Genomic DNA, 18,342 nt, shown 5'->3' with positions numbered 1-18,342 from the left:
CAAATGCCAAGCAGTTAGTCCTCACACAACCCTCTAGGGTAGGTTTTAGTAGTACCTTCATTTTACCAATGTAGAAACTGGAGGATACAAATGTGAAGAAACTTCACCAAAGTCAATCACTTAGAAAGAGGCAGAGTTGGGTGCAGACCCCAGGCAGTCTAGCTCCATAGCCCACATTCCTAACCATTTAACTGTACCCACTGCCTTTGGAACCTATAAATGGACTTGAGGGAAGGAAAGAGGGAATGGTAGGAGAGAGAGACAGACCTGAGCTAATAATTCCTTCTAAGAACAGTTTTTATTTGGAAAAATGCCTCTACAACTTAGTGGCAGCTTGTGGGCCGATGGCCCTTGTTTTGCTTGTTCGCTCTCTTTCCCAGTCCAGGTCATTGGTCCTTGGGGCTAAAGCACAGGGCCAAGTTCTCAAATATTAACACATCAGACAGTCTCAGCCATGGTCTGGGGCTTAGGACTGGTACAAGAGACAAACCATGTTCCATCCTGGACAGTCTCCTGGTTGGAGGACCTGGGTCCCTGGCACCAGGACCTCAGCTCCCTCTCCTTTCAGGAGCCAGTGTCGTCCACAGGCCAGCTGTGGCCAGGTCCTGGTAGACATGATGTTGGAAGCAACAAGGGGCTAGGAGAGGCTAATTTTCTGGTGGGGGATCCAGATTATCTTCTTGAGCGGTGGAGGCCGGGACTGGAGTCTCATCCCCACCATTGAGGGACTTTGGTTCACTGCTGTTGGGTGAGGGGGTCCTGTTTCTCTGGGATCCCCAGCGGGTCAGGCGCTTTAGAGAGGAGTCTCGGCGGGCAAGTAGAGGGGGATGGAAGCCTGTGAAGGAGCTGCTGGTGCCTGGACGCTTATCTGGAAAAGACAGCAATCAAGGAGAAAAACACATGTGAAGGGCAAAGGCAAGGGCATGTGACTTTCAGTCCCACCTTGCCAGCCCAGGAGGTCTGGAGGCATCCCTTTTTTCTTCCCTTGCACCTCCCAACCCCAGGGAAAGTCCCAGTCTACCCCTTCTTACCTCCAGGCTCAATTGGATGCATGAGCCTGTTCATCTGGACATTCCAGTGTTTCACGTTGGTGCTGGCCTGGCGCAATTTCCTCTGAGCAGCCTGTGAGAGAAGGGTCAGTAGGGAATGGGTCAGAGCCACCATCCATGGCCGGTGATCCTGATCTTTTCAGGTTCACAGCCCCTTAGAATCTGACCAGGCTACTAATTACCTCCCTAGAAACCCATGAATGTTCATAAAGATTTATGTAGATGAACAGTTTGCCTCCAATTTTAGGGGGCTCTTGGACCCTCAAGAGTAAAAAATAATGTATTATAATAATAGTCTCTATTTACTGAGCAGCTTATATGTGCTAAGCATATTAATCTTAATTTACAGAGCAGAACTTAGCAACAGACAAGTTCAAAAGAGGTTAAGAGGGGCTGGGGATATGGCTCAGTTGGCAGAGTGCTTGCCTCAGATGCACAAGGCCCTGGGTTCAATCCCCAGCACCACACACACACACACACACACACACACACACACACACACACAAAGAGGTTTTCCCAAGGACACATGCTGAATTCTAAACCACTGAACTAATGCAGGAACCTCTGCACCAATATATACATATCGTTGGCAGTAGTTGTGAGGTGGGTAGATCATGAAGGAACTGTCCTTTCCTATGTTGCATATTTCTGTATTGTTTAAATTTTTTGCAGTGATTTCATAAGCCAATAAAGCCAAAATAAAATCATCAATATTAATAAAAATAAAAGATCAAAATTAAAATAGAGGGCTGGGGATGTGGCTCAAGCGTTAGCGTGCTCGCCTGGCACGCTTGCCACCCCGGTTCGATCCTCAGCCCCACATACAAACAAAGATGTTGTGTCTGCCAAAAACTAAAAAATAAATATTAAAAAAAAAACCCTCTCTCTCTCTCTCTCTATCTCTCTCTCTCTCTTTCTTTAAAAAAATTAAAATAGAAAAATTTAAAGCCTCTTCTATGGAGATTTATACTTCAGGGAGTGAAGATCAAGTACAGGGACAGTAAGACAAAGGCTTGGAAGAATAGGAGGAAAATATTCTGCCTAGATTAAGGATTGATTTGATTTTGCTGTGCTGCGCAACAAACCCAGGACCTCATGCATGCTAGGCAAGAGTTAGACCACTGAGGGACTCCCCAGCTCTTTTAATTTTATTTTGAGGCTGGGTTTCCTAAATTGCCCAGGTAGGTCTCTATCTTCATATTTTTCTGCCTCAGTCTCCTGAGTAGCTGGGATTGCAAGGGTGTACCTCCACAGCCAGATTAATAATAATAAACATAGCAGCAATGTTTCTTCAGTAGTTTTACTAAAAATCATGTATTACATCTCTTTATTTTTCATAACAGTTGAATTAATAGTTTCCTTTCCAGATGGAGGACTAAAAATGAAGAGCGGTTAGGCAGCCTACCAAGGTCACACAGTCAGATGAAGATAACGCCAGGGTCTGAGGGATGGCACTTTGGCTCTGGATGACACGCCCACCTCGCCCTCCATCCAGTTCCAGGGCCTCACCTCTACGTCCTCGTCGGCCCTCTGCCGGTTCTGCCGCACCTCCTCCAGCTGCTGCTGGGCCTGATGCAGGGAGCGGCTCTGCAGCGCCATCTCCTGCTGCAGCTCTTGCTTCTCCTGCTGCGTGCGTTCGATGTAGCGCTCCTGCTCCTCCTTCAGCTGCATCAACTGCTTCAGCTTCTCCTCCTCCTCCTCCAGCAGTCTGTCGGGAGTGCACGGGGTCTCTCCAGGGCCTAGGCACCTCGCAGCTGCTCAGTAGTGGGCGTATTGGAAAAGCAGGAAAGGGCCCCTCAGGCCTACCTGGTCTGGGCGAGACGCACGGCCTCCTCATCACGCCGAGCTTTCACCTCCAGTTGCAGAGCCTCCTGCAACCGCTGCTGCATCTCCTCCAGCTCCTTGATGCGCTGCCGCTGCCGGGCAGCCTCCTCCTTCTTCAGCTCCATCTCGGCCTGCATGGAGGCTCGAGCCTGCAGCAGACGGGTTGGGGGTGGTAAATGGTTTGGAAATGGGAAGACTGGGGAGTTTGGTGACTGTGTCCTGAGGTTCCCTGGGGCTTCTCTACCAGGCTACCTGGGAGTGAGGGACTGGGGGATTCCTTTATTTTGTGATTTCCTGATCTGACTCCTTTCTGAGAGTGAACAGATGCCTAGTCATTTCCTTCCTAGCACTACCTTTAGTAATAATAATTAGAGCCCTGGATATAGCTCAAAGGCAGGGCACTCACCTAGCATGTTCATAGGCCCTAGGTTTGATCCATAGTACCACCCCACAAATTACATATTATTATATCTGTTAAATAACAAAGTATGTTATATTACAATTAAATAACATTAAATTAAAATATGATCATCTCTTAGCACCAGCCCTAATAATTATGATATATATTATAATATCATTATGGCTGGTGTTAGAAAGAAGGTGGCTATAATTATTATAACAACAACCAAAAATTATTGAACACTTTACAAGTGTTTCCTCTCTTAATCCTTACCCTACCTCCATGAGCAAAGTTCTATCAATATCAACATTTACTCTTAGGTAAATGAAGCACAGAGAAGCTGAGTAAATTCCCTGAAATAACATGGCTCCTAGAAGGCAGAACTGGATTGAATCCACCTGTCTCTGACACTAGACCAGATCTTTCAAATCCTAAATCTAATAGCCTTTGCAGGCCTAGTCCGCCTCCAGAAAAGTCCTATCTATTTGCCTTCCTGCAGATCTCAGTTCAGGTCTAGTCCAACCTTGGTCCAAACTATTCTCACTCAGTCTTCAGCTGCTCCTTGAGTCCAAGCTGAGTCCCCTGGGAAAGACTTCAGAATATGGCCCCATTCTACACCTGTCACTCAGTCCTCTCTCCCCACTTCACACCATCCCTCATCTCTAGCCATCCCTTGGCCATGTTCCCACCCTGCCCTCTATTTCCTTAGCCACAAGTCCCACCCATATCACAGTCTGGGTCTCCTATGCCACTTTTAAGTCCATGGCTCTGTTTTGACCGTCCCCATTCCAAACTTCGTCTCAACGCTCACCCCTCTGCCCCGCCCTCCACTTCAGGCCCCGCCCCCAGGGCTGACATCACCTGCTCCGCCTCCCGCAATTGGTCCTCCAGGGCCTGCTGCAGCTCCCGGTGCTGGCTGCGACGGCGCTCCTCTTCCTCCTGCAGCAGCCGCTCCGCCTGTCGCTGCGCCTCCTGCAGCAGTTCCAGCTCCTGCAGCTTCCGCTCCTTCTCCTCCTGCAACTGCTGCAGCCGCAGCAGCTCCTCTTCCTTGGCTGCCCGGCGCCGCTCCCGTTGTTCCCGCTGTTCGCGCCGCTTCTGCTTCAAGTCCTTGTGCAGCGATGTCTTCCCCTCCGCCTGCAGCCGAATCGCGGTCTGGATGGCTGCGGGCGGAGCGGGAGAGGGTCACCTGGGCCTAAGGAGTCTCTCAGGTCCACTTTCTAGCTCCCGCCGAGCTGAATATTATCACTATCACCCCCTTTTTCTGTCTTTATTTATTTATTTTTGGTGTTGAGGGTTTTGAGCTACCTCGCCAGTCCTATCACCCCCTTTTCAAAGATGGGGCAACTGACGCCAAACCAGACACAGCCTTCACCCACCGAGCGCTTACCAGCTGTCCACTCCTGGCGCTGGCGCGTGTCTGAGGCGCTCATCTCATAGGTGCGGCTGGCGGTCTTCACACAGAACATGCAGCGCTTTCCTTCGCGGTCTGGCAGCACCTGAGAGAGGGCAGGTGGCCCCAGCCCAGCTGGCCTCACTGAGGTCTGGGCCACACCTGGCCAAGAGGTGCCCCAGCTCAAGCCCCTCCCTCTCCTAGCTGACTTTCTTCCCTGCAAACTCGCCAGGAGCCTGAGCGGGCCGGAGGATTAGTGGCAGAGGTACTTGAGATTCCCTAGCTCTAGCCTTTGCCCTTTTAAGACTGGATGGGGCCATTTTCACCTTGGTATCTTTCCACAGAGCCTAGTACATAGTACAGGCTTGAACACTTCCAGTCACAGGGGCCTCCCCATGCCACTCGTTTGATTGTAACCCTGCCTAGTGAGAAAGTCCATTCATCCCACAGGTATTTGGAGCATCTGTTGAATGCAACTCGGTGTTTTAGGGTTTGGGGATACTAAGGTGCGCCTAACGGAACAAGTCCCTGCCTTCACTCTGCTTGCATTCTGTGGAAAATCACAGCTGCTGCTACACATTGAGCTTCTTATGTTCCAACACTGCTCTAGTGTTTTATGTGGACCATTTTATCCACTACTCCCCCTCACCCTTGCCAGACAGGCACTATTGGCTCTACTTGACAGAGAAAGAGACTGTGGTGCCAAGGGTTCCAGGAACGTGTCCAATTCACACTGCCTGTTAGTGGAGAAGCTGGGAGTTCCACCTCCATCTATGTTCTTTCCATAGCAACATCTATTTCCTTATGTGACAAAAATGGACAGAGCCTAGGATAGCAACAATTTAAATGTAAAATAACAAGAGTTGACAAGGATTAGAGAAATTGGAATCCTTATATACCACTGGTAAGAGTGTAAAATGGTATACTGCTGAAGAAACATTTGCAGTTACCCCCAAAGTTAAAATTACCACACAATCCAGCATTTCTTCTCCTAGAATGTGTATACCCAAGAGAAAGGAAAACATGTCCACATAGAAACTCATACATAATAGCATTGTTAACAATAGCAAAACAGTGGAACTAATCCAAATGTCCATCAACAGATGAATGGATAAACAAAATATGGTATATCCATCTGATGGAATATTATTCAGCCTTAAAGAGGAAGGAAATTCCTATACATTCCACAACAAAGATGAAGTTTGGAAATGATGCTAAGTGAAAGGAGCCAGTCACAAAATGAAAAATATTGTATAATTCTGCTGACATAAGGTACCTAGGATAGGCAAATTTGAGACAAAGTGTAATAGAGGCTATGAAGGGCTGAAGAGAAGAGGGAATGAACAGTTGGTGCTTAAATGAGTACAGAGTTTCTGTTTGGGGTGATTAAAAAAAAACTGGAAATATGTAATAATGATGATGGCCCAATATTGCAAGTACTTAATGCCACTGAATTGTACACCTAAGATTGTTAAAATGGCAAATTTCATATATATATATATATATACACACACACACACACACACACACACACACACACACAGATATATATGGAGATATATATACTGACACAAATATATAGATATATTTATATATCTACCATTTAAAATACTGTTTTTAAAATTTTATTTACTTATTTATTTATTGGTACTAAGGATTGAACTCAGGAGCACTTGACCACCAAGCCACATCCACAGCCCTATTTTGTATTTTATTTAGAGATAGGGTCTCACTGAGTGCTTAGAGCCTCGTTTCTGCTGAGGCTAGCTTTGAACTTGCTATCCTCCTGCCTCAGCCTCCCTAGCTGCTGGGATTACTGGTATCCACCACCGTACCTGACCCTAAAATACTGTTTTTTTTAAGTCTCTAAAATAATAATGAACACAACTAAGGGAAGAGAGAATGGAAGAGAAGAGGGAGAAGGAATAGGGGGTGAGGATAGGGAGGTATGGAATTTAGATGAAGGAGAAAGTCCTCTTAAGAGGATTTTTAAAAAGGATTTGCTATGAAGTGTGGATATAAACCATCTTCTCTGAAATCTTTAGCAAAATCCACATTATTCACTATTGAGTTTGGTATTTATATTAGTATTTGGTTTTAGTTCTTTTGGAGACTGACATGCATGAGAATGGCCTGGAGGCACCCAGGTATATTTGGGTTACACGAACCTAGCAGAAATGGGTGTTTCCTCCATTCGTCCCCCTGACCCCCTTTTCCTCCCACCACCCCAGGAACCCTCTGGGCCCTGAGGTGTCCTCTGCCTTTCCCTCATACCCTCACCTCCACACAGCAGTGGGCATCCAGGGGGATGGTGCCCCTTTTCTCCTTGCACTCTTCGCTCCCAAAGTAGCAGAGGCAGCTGGGCTGCAGCTGGAACCAGCGTTCTGCCCAGTTCCTCCTCAGGTGCCCCCGCTTCCAGAGGTAGCCCTGCTGGTCAGAGTCAAGTTAGAGATTCCCAGGCCCCCCATCACCCTCCTGGTGTTCTCCCTGGTTCCCAGCTTGGCTGACCTGCTTCAGGACATCTTGGATGAGCTCCTGGTAGACCTCATGGATGGCCATGCTGAGGGTGTCCCGTCCCACACCCCGCAGGCAGCGGCCAGAGTTGAAGAGCTCCAGGAACTGCCAGACACTGAGTCCACCGGTGGTCTGGGCTGCCTGGGCCTCCTGGGCCAGCAACTCCTCCAGCTCGCCCAAGCCCACCTCCAAACTCATGCTGCTGAGTACCTTCTTCAGCAGGTATTCTACCTGGAAGGGGAAAGGGAAGGCCTGGTGACAGCAGCAGGCCATATTGCCACACCAACACCAGGGGCATTCCATCTGGGGTCCTAGAGCCTGGTAGAGGGGATGAAGGACAAGGGGTTGGGAGGGCCAGAGGACAATGCCAAGGGAGACCAGGATGGAGATTCCAGAGGGAACCCTGGAGCCCTACTCCCAACTCAAGCATCCTCGTTCCCTTCCCGGCCCCAGTCCTACTTCTTCCTATTTTAAATTAAGGGCAGGGTGAAGGTGGGAGCTGAGAGCTGGGGGCCAGGCAGAGGCAGTGACTCATAAACAAGTCAGAGATGGCATAAAACTCTCATTTCATGCCCTTACTTTGTGGATGACAAAACCAAAGCCCAAAGTGGGAAGTAACTTGTTTTAAGTCACACAGCAAGTTGGGGGCAGCCAGAACTCCATTTGGATCTCCAGATTCCCATTTGGGTCCTTATTCCAAACCCCAATCCCCAACCCTGTATCATTGCCCTGTGGGAAGGCAGGGGGTTGGGGGTGGGAGTAAGAAAGGCAGGGACAGGAAACCCATTTCAGAGGAACAGGAAGTGGTGGTTGGGGTATATCCTGCTGCAGTTTGTTCTCACTGCATGTTGATAATAGCAGCAAGAGGCCTTCTGGCCTCTGAGAGGCTACTTTGCCCTCACTGGCAAGGAATCTGACAAGGTTGTCCACTCAGATGGACACGTGTCCCTCTCTTGCTCCAGCATCTTTGGAAACTCTCAGAGTTTCCAAACTCTCAGAGTAGCTTTCCCACTCTTTCCACAATTGTTAGACATGCTAGGACTTGTGTGTGTGTGTGTGTGTGTGTGTGTGTGTGTGGTGCTGGGGATTGAACTCAGGGCCTCACACATGCTAGACAAGCGCTTAACCACTGAGCTAAATCCCCAGCCTGACATGGTAGGACACACCCTCCTTTGTGCACCCTACTATGAAGACCTAAAATCACCCTTGTGCTGCTATAGCCACCACCAGACCAAAGGGTAGGAGAAGGCTGAATGGGCAGAGGAGAGAAGTGTGCCAAAGAGGGAGGGTGGATAGGAAAAGAAAATGACTGCTCTTGGTTTTTACCCATGAGCTAAAGGAGGTAATGGCTATGTTCCTGGCCTCTTCTCTAAGGATGCTGTCTCTCTGGGCCCCTGAGTCAGCCCTGACTCTCCAGGGGGAAAAAAAAAAAGAGGAAAAATCTGGAACTAGGGCTAGACTTTGTTGCCCACCTTGAGTAACTGAAGTTATTTCCTGGTCTCCCATCTTCCAAGGTCTCCCATCCCGTTACAAAGCACCTGCTAGATTATCACAGTTCCTAAAATCCCAATATTTGACCTTAAATGTTCTCATTTAAAAATGCTCAGCAACATATCATCAAACACTTCTGTTTAATGAAGTTTGCAGACCACTTTTCCTTCCGTGAGTACTAGCAGAACCTTGAGAGAAGTGTACTTTTTGGTTCTGGAAGAAGGCACAATTGCTCCAACATGGGTAGTTCTAGATATCTGGAGACAGCTGAGTGGGGACAGGTACCAGCATGGGGAGACAATGAAGGGAGAGGAAGTGGGAGGGTACGGAAAGTGATTGGCTTCCTTCATGGTGTTGTTGGGGCCTGGCCCCAGTGACTCAGTCCCCGGGTCTGCCGTCACCCTCACCTCATCAGGAACCATGATCAGAGGGTACTTGTCCTCAGACAGGAAGTTGAAGAGGCACCAGAGGCGGAAGGCATCCTGATTGGAGAGCAAGCTGTTCCCGTTGCTATCTGCTCGATAGTTCTTCTTGGCCGTCAGGGTCCAGCACAGCTCATCAAAGTGCTCTTTAACGAAAGCCCCCTCTTCCACCTGCCACCAGGCCTGCCAGTCAGCCATTTGTCCCATCCCCGATCTACCACCAAACAAGGCTCCAGCTGGGTTACTTGTGTTCATTTATATTCCTGCTCCCCACCCTGCCAAGTCCAGCGCTGAATATGAGGAATCCCTGAGCCGATTACCAGATAACTAGCTGGTTCCAATCTCCCAACCACTCCCCAGCATACCACACCCGCCCAAGTGCCCTGCTGACAAAGAAATGTCATTCCCTCAGTCCAAAGGAAGAAGGAAGAGAGAGGCTCAGGGGGAGTGGATGGCCAAGGAGACCTGGGAAGAGAATGACAGGTGAGGGGAGCGGGGTGACATTAAGCTGGGAGCCAGAGGTGGGTTTGGGCAGGGATGGGGTGGAAAGGCTGTGGTTAGGGTGGAGGCTAGGATAGAGAGGGGAGACATTGAGGGTGAGCTGAGTGGGACAAGAAGGGGACAGATGGCTGGGATGTGATGGCTGGGAGAACAAGGATGGACAGAGGGGGCAGAAGTGGGGGTTAACTGGGGGGTAGGGAAGAGTTGGAATAGCAAGGTGTTGGGGTGCTGGCCAGGCTGGAGAAGTGGGGAGAGGTTAGAAGTGTCCCACAAAGTGAGGCCCACCTTGTCCAGGATGTACTTGTTGAGGTAGGGCATGTAGCCCTGGCTGGACACGGGGCCATCATCATCATCTCGGAAGTGCTCCTCCAGGGCCACAGGGTCATGGGGGATATGCAGGACCGTGTACAGGTTGTGGGACAGCACCTGAGACAGAGTGGCAGTTTGCCTTTCTACACTCCAAACAAAATTGGGCTAAAGTACTGTGCCCACCCCCCTGCTCATCAGCACCCCCATCCTGGCTGAGTCCTCTGTACACTGTTCAGTTCAATAATAACTAAAACGTATCTACGTACCAGGTGCCAAGCACTGAGCTAAGCACTTTACACATCATTCATTAACCTCCCTACTGACTATTCATATCCTCTTTTACAGATGAAAAAAACCCCTGAGGCTCTGAGATGTTTCTCAGCTGGCAGAACTGGTAGAGCTGGGATTCCAACCCTGGCAGCCATGCTTTCAACTACTTGATTAGGTGTCAGCGTCTTCTTTCTATAGATAGGACACTGAGGCTCACAGGGTCCATTAACTTGCCCAAGGACCCACAGTGAGCAAGGGCTTGGGATTCCAATCCAGCTAGGTCAGACTTCAAAGCCCAGGTGTTTCCCACAGTGCTGGGCTATCTGCAGGGAGGCAGCAGCCTTGAACTTATCACAGTTTCCATCATAGACTCAGTGTTCAGGCTGTTCTTCCCATCGTTTATCATCAGACGATCAACGAAGGGCCCCTTAACAGACTGAAGGGGGCTGGAGAGGGCTCAAAGAAGATTCATGAAAAATGGTCTGTGAGATGGAGCGAGGTTGCATGGGATGGTGGTGGTCAGGACGGTGTGCAGGGAAAACATGGGTCTGTTGAACAGATTCAAGATATTAGAACTAAGGGGTTGAAATTTGAAATCTTGTAAAAATAAATTTTTAAAAATGTTCTGGGGCAATTCTGTTATAGCACTTATCACAGACAGTGTGATGATTAAAAAGTTACTATTGGGCTGGGAAAGTGGCTCAAGCGGTAACGTGTTCGGCTGGCATGCGCAGGGCGCTGGGTTTGATCCTCAGCACCACATAAAAATAAAATAAAGATGTTGTGTCCACCGAAAACTAAAAAATATTAAAATTTTTTTTTCTCTCTCTCTTTAAAAAAAAAGTTACTATTGTGCAAATTGTGCACTCACTATGTGATAGCCACCATATAGGGTGTTTTTCTTTTCTTTCTTTCTTTTTTAAGATGCTGTGTTTGGGGCTGGGATTGTGGCTCAGCAGAAGAGCGCTGGCCTAGCATGGGTGGGGCCCGGGTTCGATCCTCAGCACCACATAAAAATAAAGGCATTGTGTTGTGTCCATCTACACCAAAAAATAAATATTAACAATAACAACAAAAAAAGATGCTGTGGATGAAGCCCAGAGTCTCTCACGCAGGCTAGGCCAGTGCTCTATCAGAGTCACATCTCAGCCCCGAGGTGCTTTTTATTATCCAGTTCTAGCCTCTACCACCATCTTGCTACACAAATATTCCTGTTTTTCAGATAAAGATATTGAGGTTTGGAGAATTTAAGAATAAATGGCAAAGCTGAGGTTGGAACTAGGTAGCCTGGCTTCAAGAGCTGGCTCCCTATTAGAATATTGACCCTGAACCTCTCTCTCCAACTGGATTGTGAGTCTGGAGACAAGGCCTTTGTTCCTCTTCTGTCCCACAACCCCTGTGCTCTCTTATGCACACCAAGTGCAATCAAGCAATGCTGCGCCACCAGCAGTTCACCTTGGAGTCAGTTCCTTGGAAGCAGGAACTGGCCTGTGTCAGAGAGGGTATGTGTGCCAAGCCTTCATTTTATTCTCTTTTGAGAGAGGAAGGGGAGAAAGAATTAGATTTCTCCCCAATGTTCTCTAGGATGTCAGGTTCTTGCAAAGCAGGTAGGTGGGGGACCCTGTGTGTGTGTGTCTATGTAGTGTGTTTCTTATGGATTTCCCATGATTTTCAGAGTAAAAGCTGGAGTCCTTCCAGAGGCCTCTAGGCCCTGTGACTTGGCCTGCTGCACCTCCTCTGACCTGTCTCTTGCTCATCTCTCCAGCCACTCTGGAATCCTTGCTATTCCTCAAAACAGGACATACTCTTGCCTCAGGGCCATTGTTCTTGCTGTTATTGCAGCCTGGAACATTCCTCTCCCAGGTCACTGCCTGGCTTGATGGCTTGCATCCTCCCCTCCTTCCCATTTTTGCTTAGTTGACACTTTCTCAGAGCGGGTTCCCTTGGTCATCTTATTGAAATCTGTAGCCCAATTTCCTCTAACCTCCACACTTGTCAGCCTGCATCTGCTGTATTTTCTTCCCATCATTTATCATCATCTATCTACTAGACATTTTATTTATTCTATGATGTTTCCTCTATCTAGGATGTCAACACCACTAAGTTGGAGTTTTCTCACTGTTGTATCACTGGGCCTGACACATAGTGGACACTCAATAAATATCTACTGGGTAAACTCAAATCCTTCATGGGAAGAAATAGAAAATAATGCAAAACTCAGACAGATATGGACTGAGTCTCTTGAGCAGATAAACTTCGCTGGCCTCAGTTTCCCTATCTCTACATGGAGATATTACATAGAACTTGCCACCCAGAAGCACATGTTGCTTGAGCTGTTCCCTTCATGGTTCATCTGCTACACTGTCTTCTAAGACCTATTTAGCTAGCTTTCTTCACCAGTACCTTTTGCCATTGGACTCCAAAGAGCCCAGGGATGAGGCTCTGACTCCTGTGAGCTGTCAGGATCAGGACCAGGAGGAATTACAGGTTCCAGACACTTGGGGCTCAGTGATAAACCTCAGATTTCCAGGCTTCTGGTGCCTGGGTGGGGTGGGGGTGGGGTTTAGGGAGAGGGGTCATGCTGGAAAGGAAATGGCAGTGGAGGAGTGAGGAGCAGGAGCTCACTTGAAGATCTCAATCAATTCTCAACCCTGGAGGCAGGGACTCTCATTATCCTCATTTTATAGATGAGGAAATCAAGGCTTAGAGAGATGAAGTGTCTCGCCCAAGGTCTGGCTTGGAAGTCCTGCTCTTGATCTCTATACTGCAGGGTTCTGGCTGAACATTTGAATCACCTGGGGAGCTGGTGAAACTGAAATATGCTGGCCCCGCCCTACCTATTGACTCAGACTTTCCAGGGGTGGGGTCCAGGTGTCTATTTTTCATAAGCTGTCATCTGGTCTCTCTCAAGATACCCACAGTCTCTCTCACCCACCTGGGAAGCCCCTGACCACTGGGTCAGCAACCATAGACCTCCTAAGGCTTCATTTATTCATTCTTTCCTCTGGAAGCCTGGGGGAGGGAGGCTGGTTCCCTCTGGGGACTTGGAGTCCTCTAAAAACCCAGGTGTAGGCATAGGTGTGGGCGTTAGGTCCACATTGACAATAAGTCAGTAAGGGCTGAGGCTGTAGCTCAGTGGCAGAGTGCTTGCCTAGCATGCACCAAGCCATGGGTTCAATCCCCAGCACCCCTCAAACAAACAAAAAGTCAGTAAGGAGGCGGACATGATGGTGCATGCCTGTAATCCCAGCTACCTACTACCTAGTAGGCTGAGGTAGAAGGATCGCAATTTCAAAGTCAGCCTAGGCAATTTAGTGAGCCTGTCTCAAATAGCCTTCAGGATCCTAAAGCCAACAGACCAGGAAGTACCTTCAGATACAGGGGGTTTGGGAATTCATAAAAGCACCAAGAGATGACTTCACAAAGAATGAATGATCTCTCTCCTAAACTGACTATAATCATTAAAAGAGTCTAGGTTCCAAGTGATCCTTTTAAAAGACACAGATCCTTCAAGTAACTGAACGTACTTCAGTGGGAACTGAAGTGCAACTATTATCATGAAGACCTGAGAATTTTAAAAGGTGAATCTCTGGATTATCTGTGTAACCTACTGTGGGCAAGATCGGGGTGGAGGGGTTGGGTGTGGACAGAGACCTAGAAAAAGGAAAGAAGAGGTTGCATCAAGGATTGAGTTCATCTACTCCGTGTCTTTGTTTTTAGTTATTTTTGTAGGCTGGCTGGGCAGCTGGGTGGCTGGGTGTTCCCCAGATCAACCTTCTTTATTTGATAGATGAGAAACTGGAGGACCACAGATATGGAATCACTTTCCCAAGGTCACTGAGCTGGGGAGCCGTATAGGTCACAGCCTGTGTGTTTCTGAGTCATGTGACCTGCATGTCATTAAGTCATCCTCCCTTTCCCACCCCCATGTCCTTGCCTGAGGAGAACAGCAGCACAGAATGGTCAAGGCAAAGCAGATGACCCTGGCCAGCAGATTTCTGGACTGAATGTTCTTAACTTTCCCTCCATGACATAGTTAGGAGGCAAAGCCTGAAGCTCAGAGACTTCAGTAGGCAACAGACCCTCCCTCAGCTCCAGGACTATCCTGAGTGTCAGCTGGAAGCTCAGGAGCCTGGGAGGCCACCTGCACACCCTCTCTATTTCCCCCCAGCTCTGGTCTGTCAAGGTGAAGCTGCAAACCTGCTGTCTCCCCTCCCTAGTCCTCACCAAGTCAGACTCACTGCTCCATATGCTCATCCCTGCCCATGGCTTGACAGGGAGAGTGGTGACCACATTCACAGCAGACCCTCTTCTGGGGAGAGGGTATGGCCACTAGGACAGCCTCCCTCTGAAGGGCTCCCTATTTGTGTTTTCAAATTAAAATGCTACAGCCCTCTGTCTGGAGGGCTTCTCATTCCTCGAGCTCTTTAAAGGAGGTTCTGGGCATCTGCGCAAGCCTCCAGCCTCATTTCCGTCCGTCTGGCCAGGGGTGCCATTGCCACTGGTCTGTTTTCACTGTTTTCAGCCCAACTGGATGAAAGCATCGTACTTTTTACAAGTATCCAGAGGGTAAATTTCATCTGGTTTTTCTGCCCAAGACTTTTCTTCTCCAGGGAAGTGCTCTCCACCCCTCCTGCTGTTCTCAGGCTTGCTGTTCTTCCTTCTGCCCTGGCCTCATCAGGAGTTTGCCTGGGACAGCCAAGGCAGCCTCTCCTCCTGACACTCAGGGGAGAGGCAGCAATTCTCACCTGGGTATAGATTGCCCTGGAATAGTAGGGAGGTCTCCCTCCTGGTCCCAAATGTGGACTGCAAGGTTAGGGGCAGTTTCAGTAAGTATAACCCTGAGACTTTCCCCCTTATCCCCCTAGTCTTGCAGGGGAGGGGATGGGTCCGGGATGGTCTGTCTCCTCTGCTTCTTCTTCTGCCTTCTGACCACTTCTCTATTACGTCTCTGCCTTTCTGGCTTCCCCACTCTCAACATTATTATTACTTCCTCCCACTCCAGTGTTCACCCCTTGGATTTGGGGGGAAACTTGCCTTCCTTTCTATACAGGGGCTCTGCCATTTCTGTCCACTCCCAATTGGCCTGAGCTTCCCACTGTTAAATTAGGTTCCCAGAGTGAATGAGTTTTCTGTCAGGTAGGAGTGAAATCTACCATTACCTGTGTGACCAGAGTTGCTGCAGTGGGTACAATATGAGCTTTAAGTGGTAGAAAGACAGTGTACAGTTCAAATGCGTGAGCTCTCCAAGGACTCTTCCTAGAAATACTCAATCTGTGGGGGTGAGGAGTGGGTGCTGGGCCAGAGCTTCAAACTAGGAAGCCTTACTGGCAGAGGGCATCAGAAAATAGGAACCACATAAAGGTTGTACCCGTCATATATGAGGGACACAGAAAGCCCGGAGAGATCTCAGTGGCCACAGACATGGAAAATGATATCTTGGAAGCAAGAAGCCATGGGATTGATTCTCCCGGCAAGATATAAAGGGGCAGAGTGGGAGGTGGGGTATGGGACACAGAGTTTCTGCAGGGATGGTGTTTGGATGATTTATTTTTCTTCCACACATTCAGAGGTCTCAAATAGACAACATGATTTTTTCCCCCTGATACCGGGGAAAATTTTTTTCCCCCTGGCTCTTTTGAGATAGGGTCTTGCTAAGTTGTTGAAGCTGACCTCAAACTTTTAATCTTCTGCCTCAGCCCTCCAAGTCACTGGGATTATAGGTACATGTCACTATGTGTAACTAGACCTATAACAAAATAATTTAAGATGCATGTAAGGAAAACCTTTCTGTTGGAAGATTTTCCCCAGGAGACCAAAGGTAGACCCTCCTTCCTGGGAAAGTAGAAAATCATTTATTAAAATATTGACAAATCTGGGGCTGGGGATGTGGCTCAAGCGGTAGCGCGCTCGCCTGGCATGCGTGTGGCCCGGGTTCGATCCTCAGCACCACATACCAACAAAGATGTTGTGTCCGCCGAGAACTAAAAAAAAATAAATATTAAAAAAAATTCTCTCTCTCTCTCTCTCTCTCTCCTCTCTCACTCTCTCTCTCTCTTAAAAAAAAAAATATTGACAAATCTGGCTAAGGGGTAGATTATAAGATAGGACCAGCTTGGCACATCCAAGTTCAGCAATATGGGGGCTAAATGGAGGTCGGGCGCAATGCCTATTATGTTCCATTTACCTGCCAGGTTTCTAGGCACCTCTTACCTTGGTCATTAAGAATGGAGACTGAGATTGTGACCCTCTTTTGAAGGAGGGAAAGGGAGATATCAGGAATATAGGGCCTAACCTCATGTCAAGACCATCATCTAATGTGGGACACTCAATAAAAGTCACAGTGCGTGAACTAACCCTGAAGGCAGGTCCAGAGAGTTGAGGCCAATGCTGCTTCATTCCCCGTGTTTGCTGGTTCTAGCAGCCTTGACCCTTGCTTCTTCCTGCACTAACTGGAGTGGGGAAGGCAGCACTAACCCAGGTGGGGAGTGGGGGTGGGGGAGAATTATCTGGCCTCTCCAGGACCTTCCAGAATTTCTAGATGGCAGATTTTCTTGGACAATCACTGATGGAACTTTTCCTGGGCTGGCTTCCCAAGGTCTGAAGGCCCCAGTTTCCTTCCCAGTCTGGTGTAAGTGTGCATACGCTCATGGGTGGAACAGGATGGTGAGCTTGGCAGTAGTATAATGGGGCCAGCAGTTCTCACCCCCTCCCCCAGCTCTGTCCCACCTGTAGTTCAGCAGGCTAACTTGATTTAGAGGTGGAAAAAGGCCTTTATATCCCTCTGCCCCCGAGGAAGTGCCTGACTGGTTAACTGTCTTTCTCCAAAGCCAGGAGGAACTGGCAGGGAGGAGTAAGGTGCGTGCCCAAGCATGACTCTGGGGAGCTGTGTGTGCTCATCCCATGGAGTCTGGGAGGTGGCCTAACTCATGGTCCTCTGACCCCATGATGCACAGTGGCTCTGTATGCACTTCATTGAAGCTTCTGAATGGTGGGCAGCAACATCCACCCAGCCACGCTGGCTCAGTCACCCAGTACCAGTCCTCCAACCTGAGCCAGGGCCGCTGGATGGCTGGATGGCTGGGTGCCCAGAGCAGCACAGCACTCCTGCTGAACACCCAAGCGGCAGGGACTGATATGGTGTGTCTGCCAGCCTCCCCTGGGCCCCAGTGCCCCTCACCTTGAGCTGGGACTTGGAGACCTTGCCACTCTTCTCTACATCCAGCGCGGTGAAGGCGTACCAGATGGACTTGAGCAGCTCCTTGCGCAGGGCCATGGCTGAGGCGCCCGCCCGGCCTAGGGGCGGCTCTTAACATCAAGATCCGGTTTCAGGAAATGCAAACGGCTGCAGAGACCGCAGAGGGGCCCTGGTGCAGAGCAAGAGCTCCACCTGCCTGCTTGCTCTGGCTCCCTGAGCTGGCCTGTGGCTCTGGCAGTGCTCAGCAGCCCCATTCCCCTGCATGGAACAGGGACCAACTTTCTCAGAATTGGGGGTCATTGTTCTGATGGGACTGGTTCTCTGGCTGTGAGGACCTTTTAGAAGCTTCTTTGCCCCAGGGCCTTCCTAGGCTACCAAGAGGCAGCTCCCTGAGGGAAAAAGAAAGTCCATCTTGACTTCAGAGTCACAGTTTACCAGGTGTGAGGCCTTGAATTAAGTAACCTAACCTCCCTGAATCACTTCCTCTTAGTAAACAGGAAAAACACCAACCTTACAGAGTGGTACAGATGTCTGAGAATGGATGTAAAGTACATAGAAGGCTTTGGGTAAAGCATTTCTTTTAGTGCCACCTAGTGTAACCTTGGTGGTGGGGCTCCACCCAAGAGGAATGGCAGGGCTCCACCCAAGAGGAAGAAAACAAAGACAATGCCACAAAGCTAGAGGAAGAACCCGGCCAGGGCACCTCTCTAGGTCAGGCAGACTTGGCACTTGATTTGCTGGCTTACTATTCCCTGGGCATTGGCTCTAAAAGGCACAGAGGGCACTGCTCACTCTGGGCCTGGTGTCCCTGAAGACACCAGACTATATCTGAAACACACAAGGGTGAGTCTTGTGGGGCCCAAACTCAGGGATTCTGGCAGGGGCAGTTTTGGGATTTGGGGCCCTCCACATCGGTATTACCATATCTTTAGACCCAATGCCCATGAGGGCTGGGCATATCCACTTCAGGAATA

The 18,342-nt window shown here is 49.0% G+C and overlaps 1 protein-coding gene across 1 annotated transcript; it reads right to left on the bottom strand.

Moving 5' to 3' along the window:
- Positions 1-310: 310 nt before the first annotated feature.
- DEF6 (DEF6 guanine nucleotide exchange factor) lies at positions 311-17,623 on the bottom strand. The gene is made up of 11 exons (XM_081295852.1): positions 17,351-17,623; positions 9,877-10,017; positions 9,076-9,261; positions 7,172-7,408; positions 6,944-7,090; positions 4,661-4,769; positions 4,135-4,433; positions 2,856-3,022; positions 2,559-2,757; positions 1,032-1,122; positions 311-868 (listed from the first exon to the last, which is right to left on the bottom strand). The coding sequence occupies exons 1-11, from the start codon at positions 17,444-17,446 to the stop codon at positions 648-650; spliced, it is 1,893 nt and encodes a 630-aa protein (XP_081151978.1). The 5' UTR covers positions 17,447-17,623; the 3' UTR covers positions 311-647.
- Positions 17,624-18,342: the final 719 nt, after the last annotated feature.

The sequence above is a fragment of the Spermophilus citellus genome (genome assembly GCF_964194105.1).
Source record: "Spermophilus citellus genome assembly, chromosome: 5".
NCBI classification, from domain to species: domain Eukaryota; kingdom Metazoa; phylum Chordata; class Mammalia; order Rodentia; family Sciuridae; genus Spermophilus; species Spermophilus citellus.
Note: the sequence above shows the minus strand (reverse complement) of the source record. Positions and strands in the feature narration are given on the sequence as shown.

Bases quoted from the DNA above. Each gene is read 5' to 3' on its own strand.
- DEF6 (XM_081295852.1), bottom strand. From the start codon at position 17,446: ATGGCCCTGCGCAAGGAGCTGCTCAAGTCCATCTGGTACGCCTTCACC. The intron at 4,770-6,943 runs GTGAGGGTATGA...GCCCTCTCTCAG, and splicing joins ATGCCCACTGCTGTGTGGAG to GTGCTGCCAGACCGCGAAGG. The intron at 3,023-4,134 runs GTGATGTCAGCC...CGTCTGCTGCAG, and splicing joins AATTGCGGGAGGCGGAGCAG to GCTCGAGCCTCCATGCAGGC.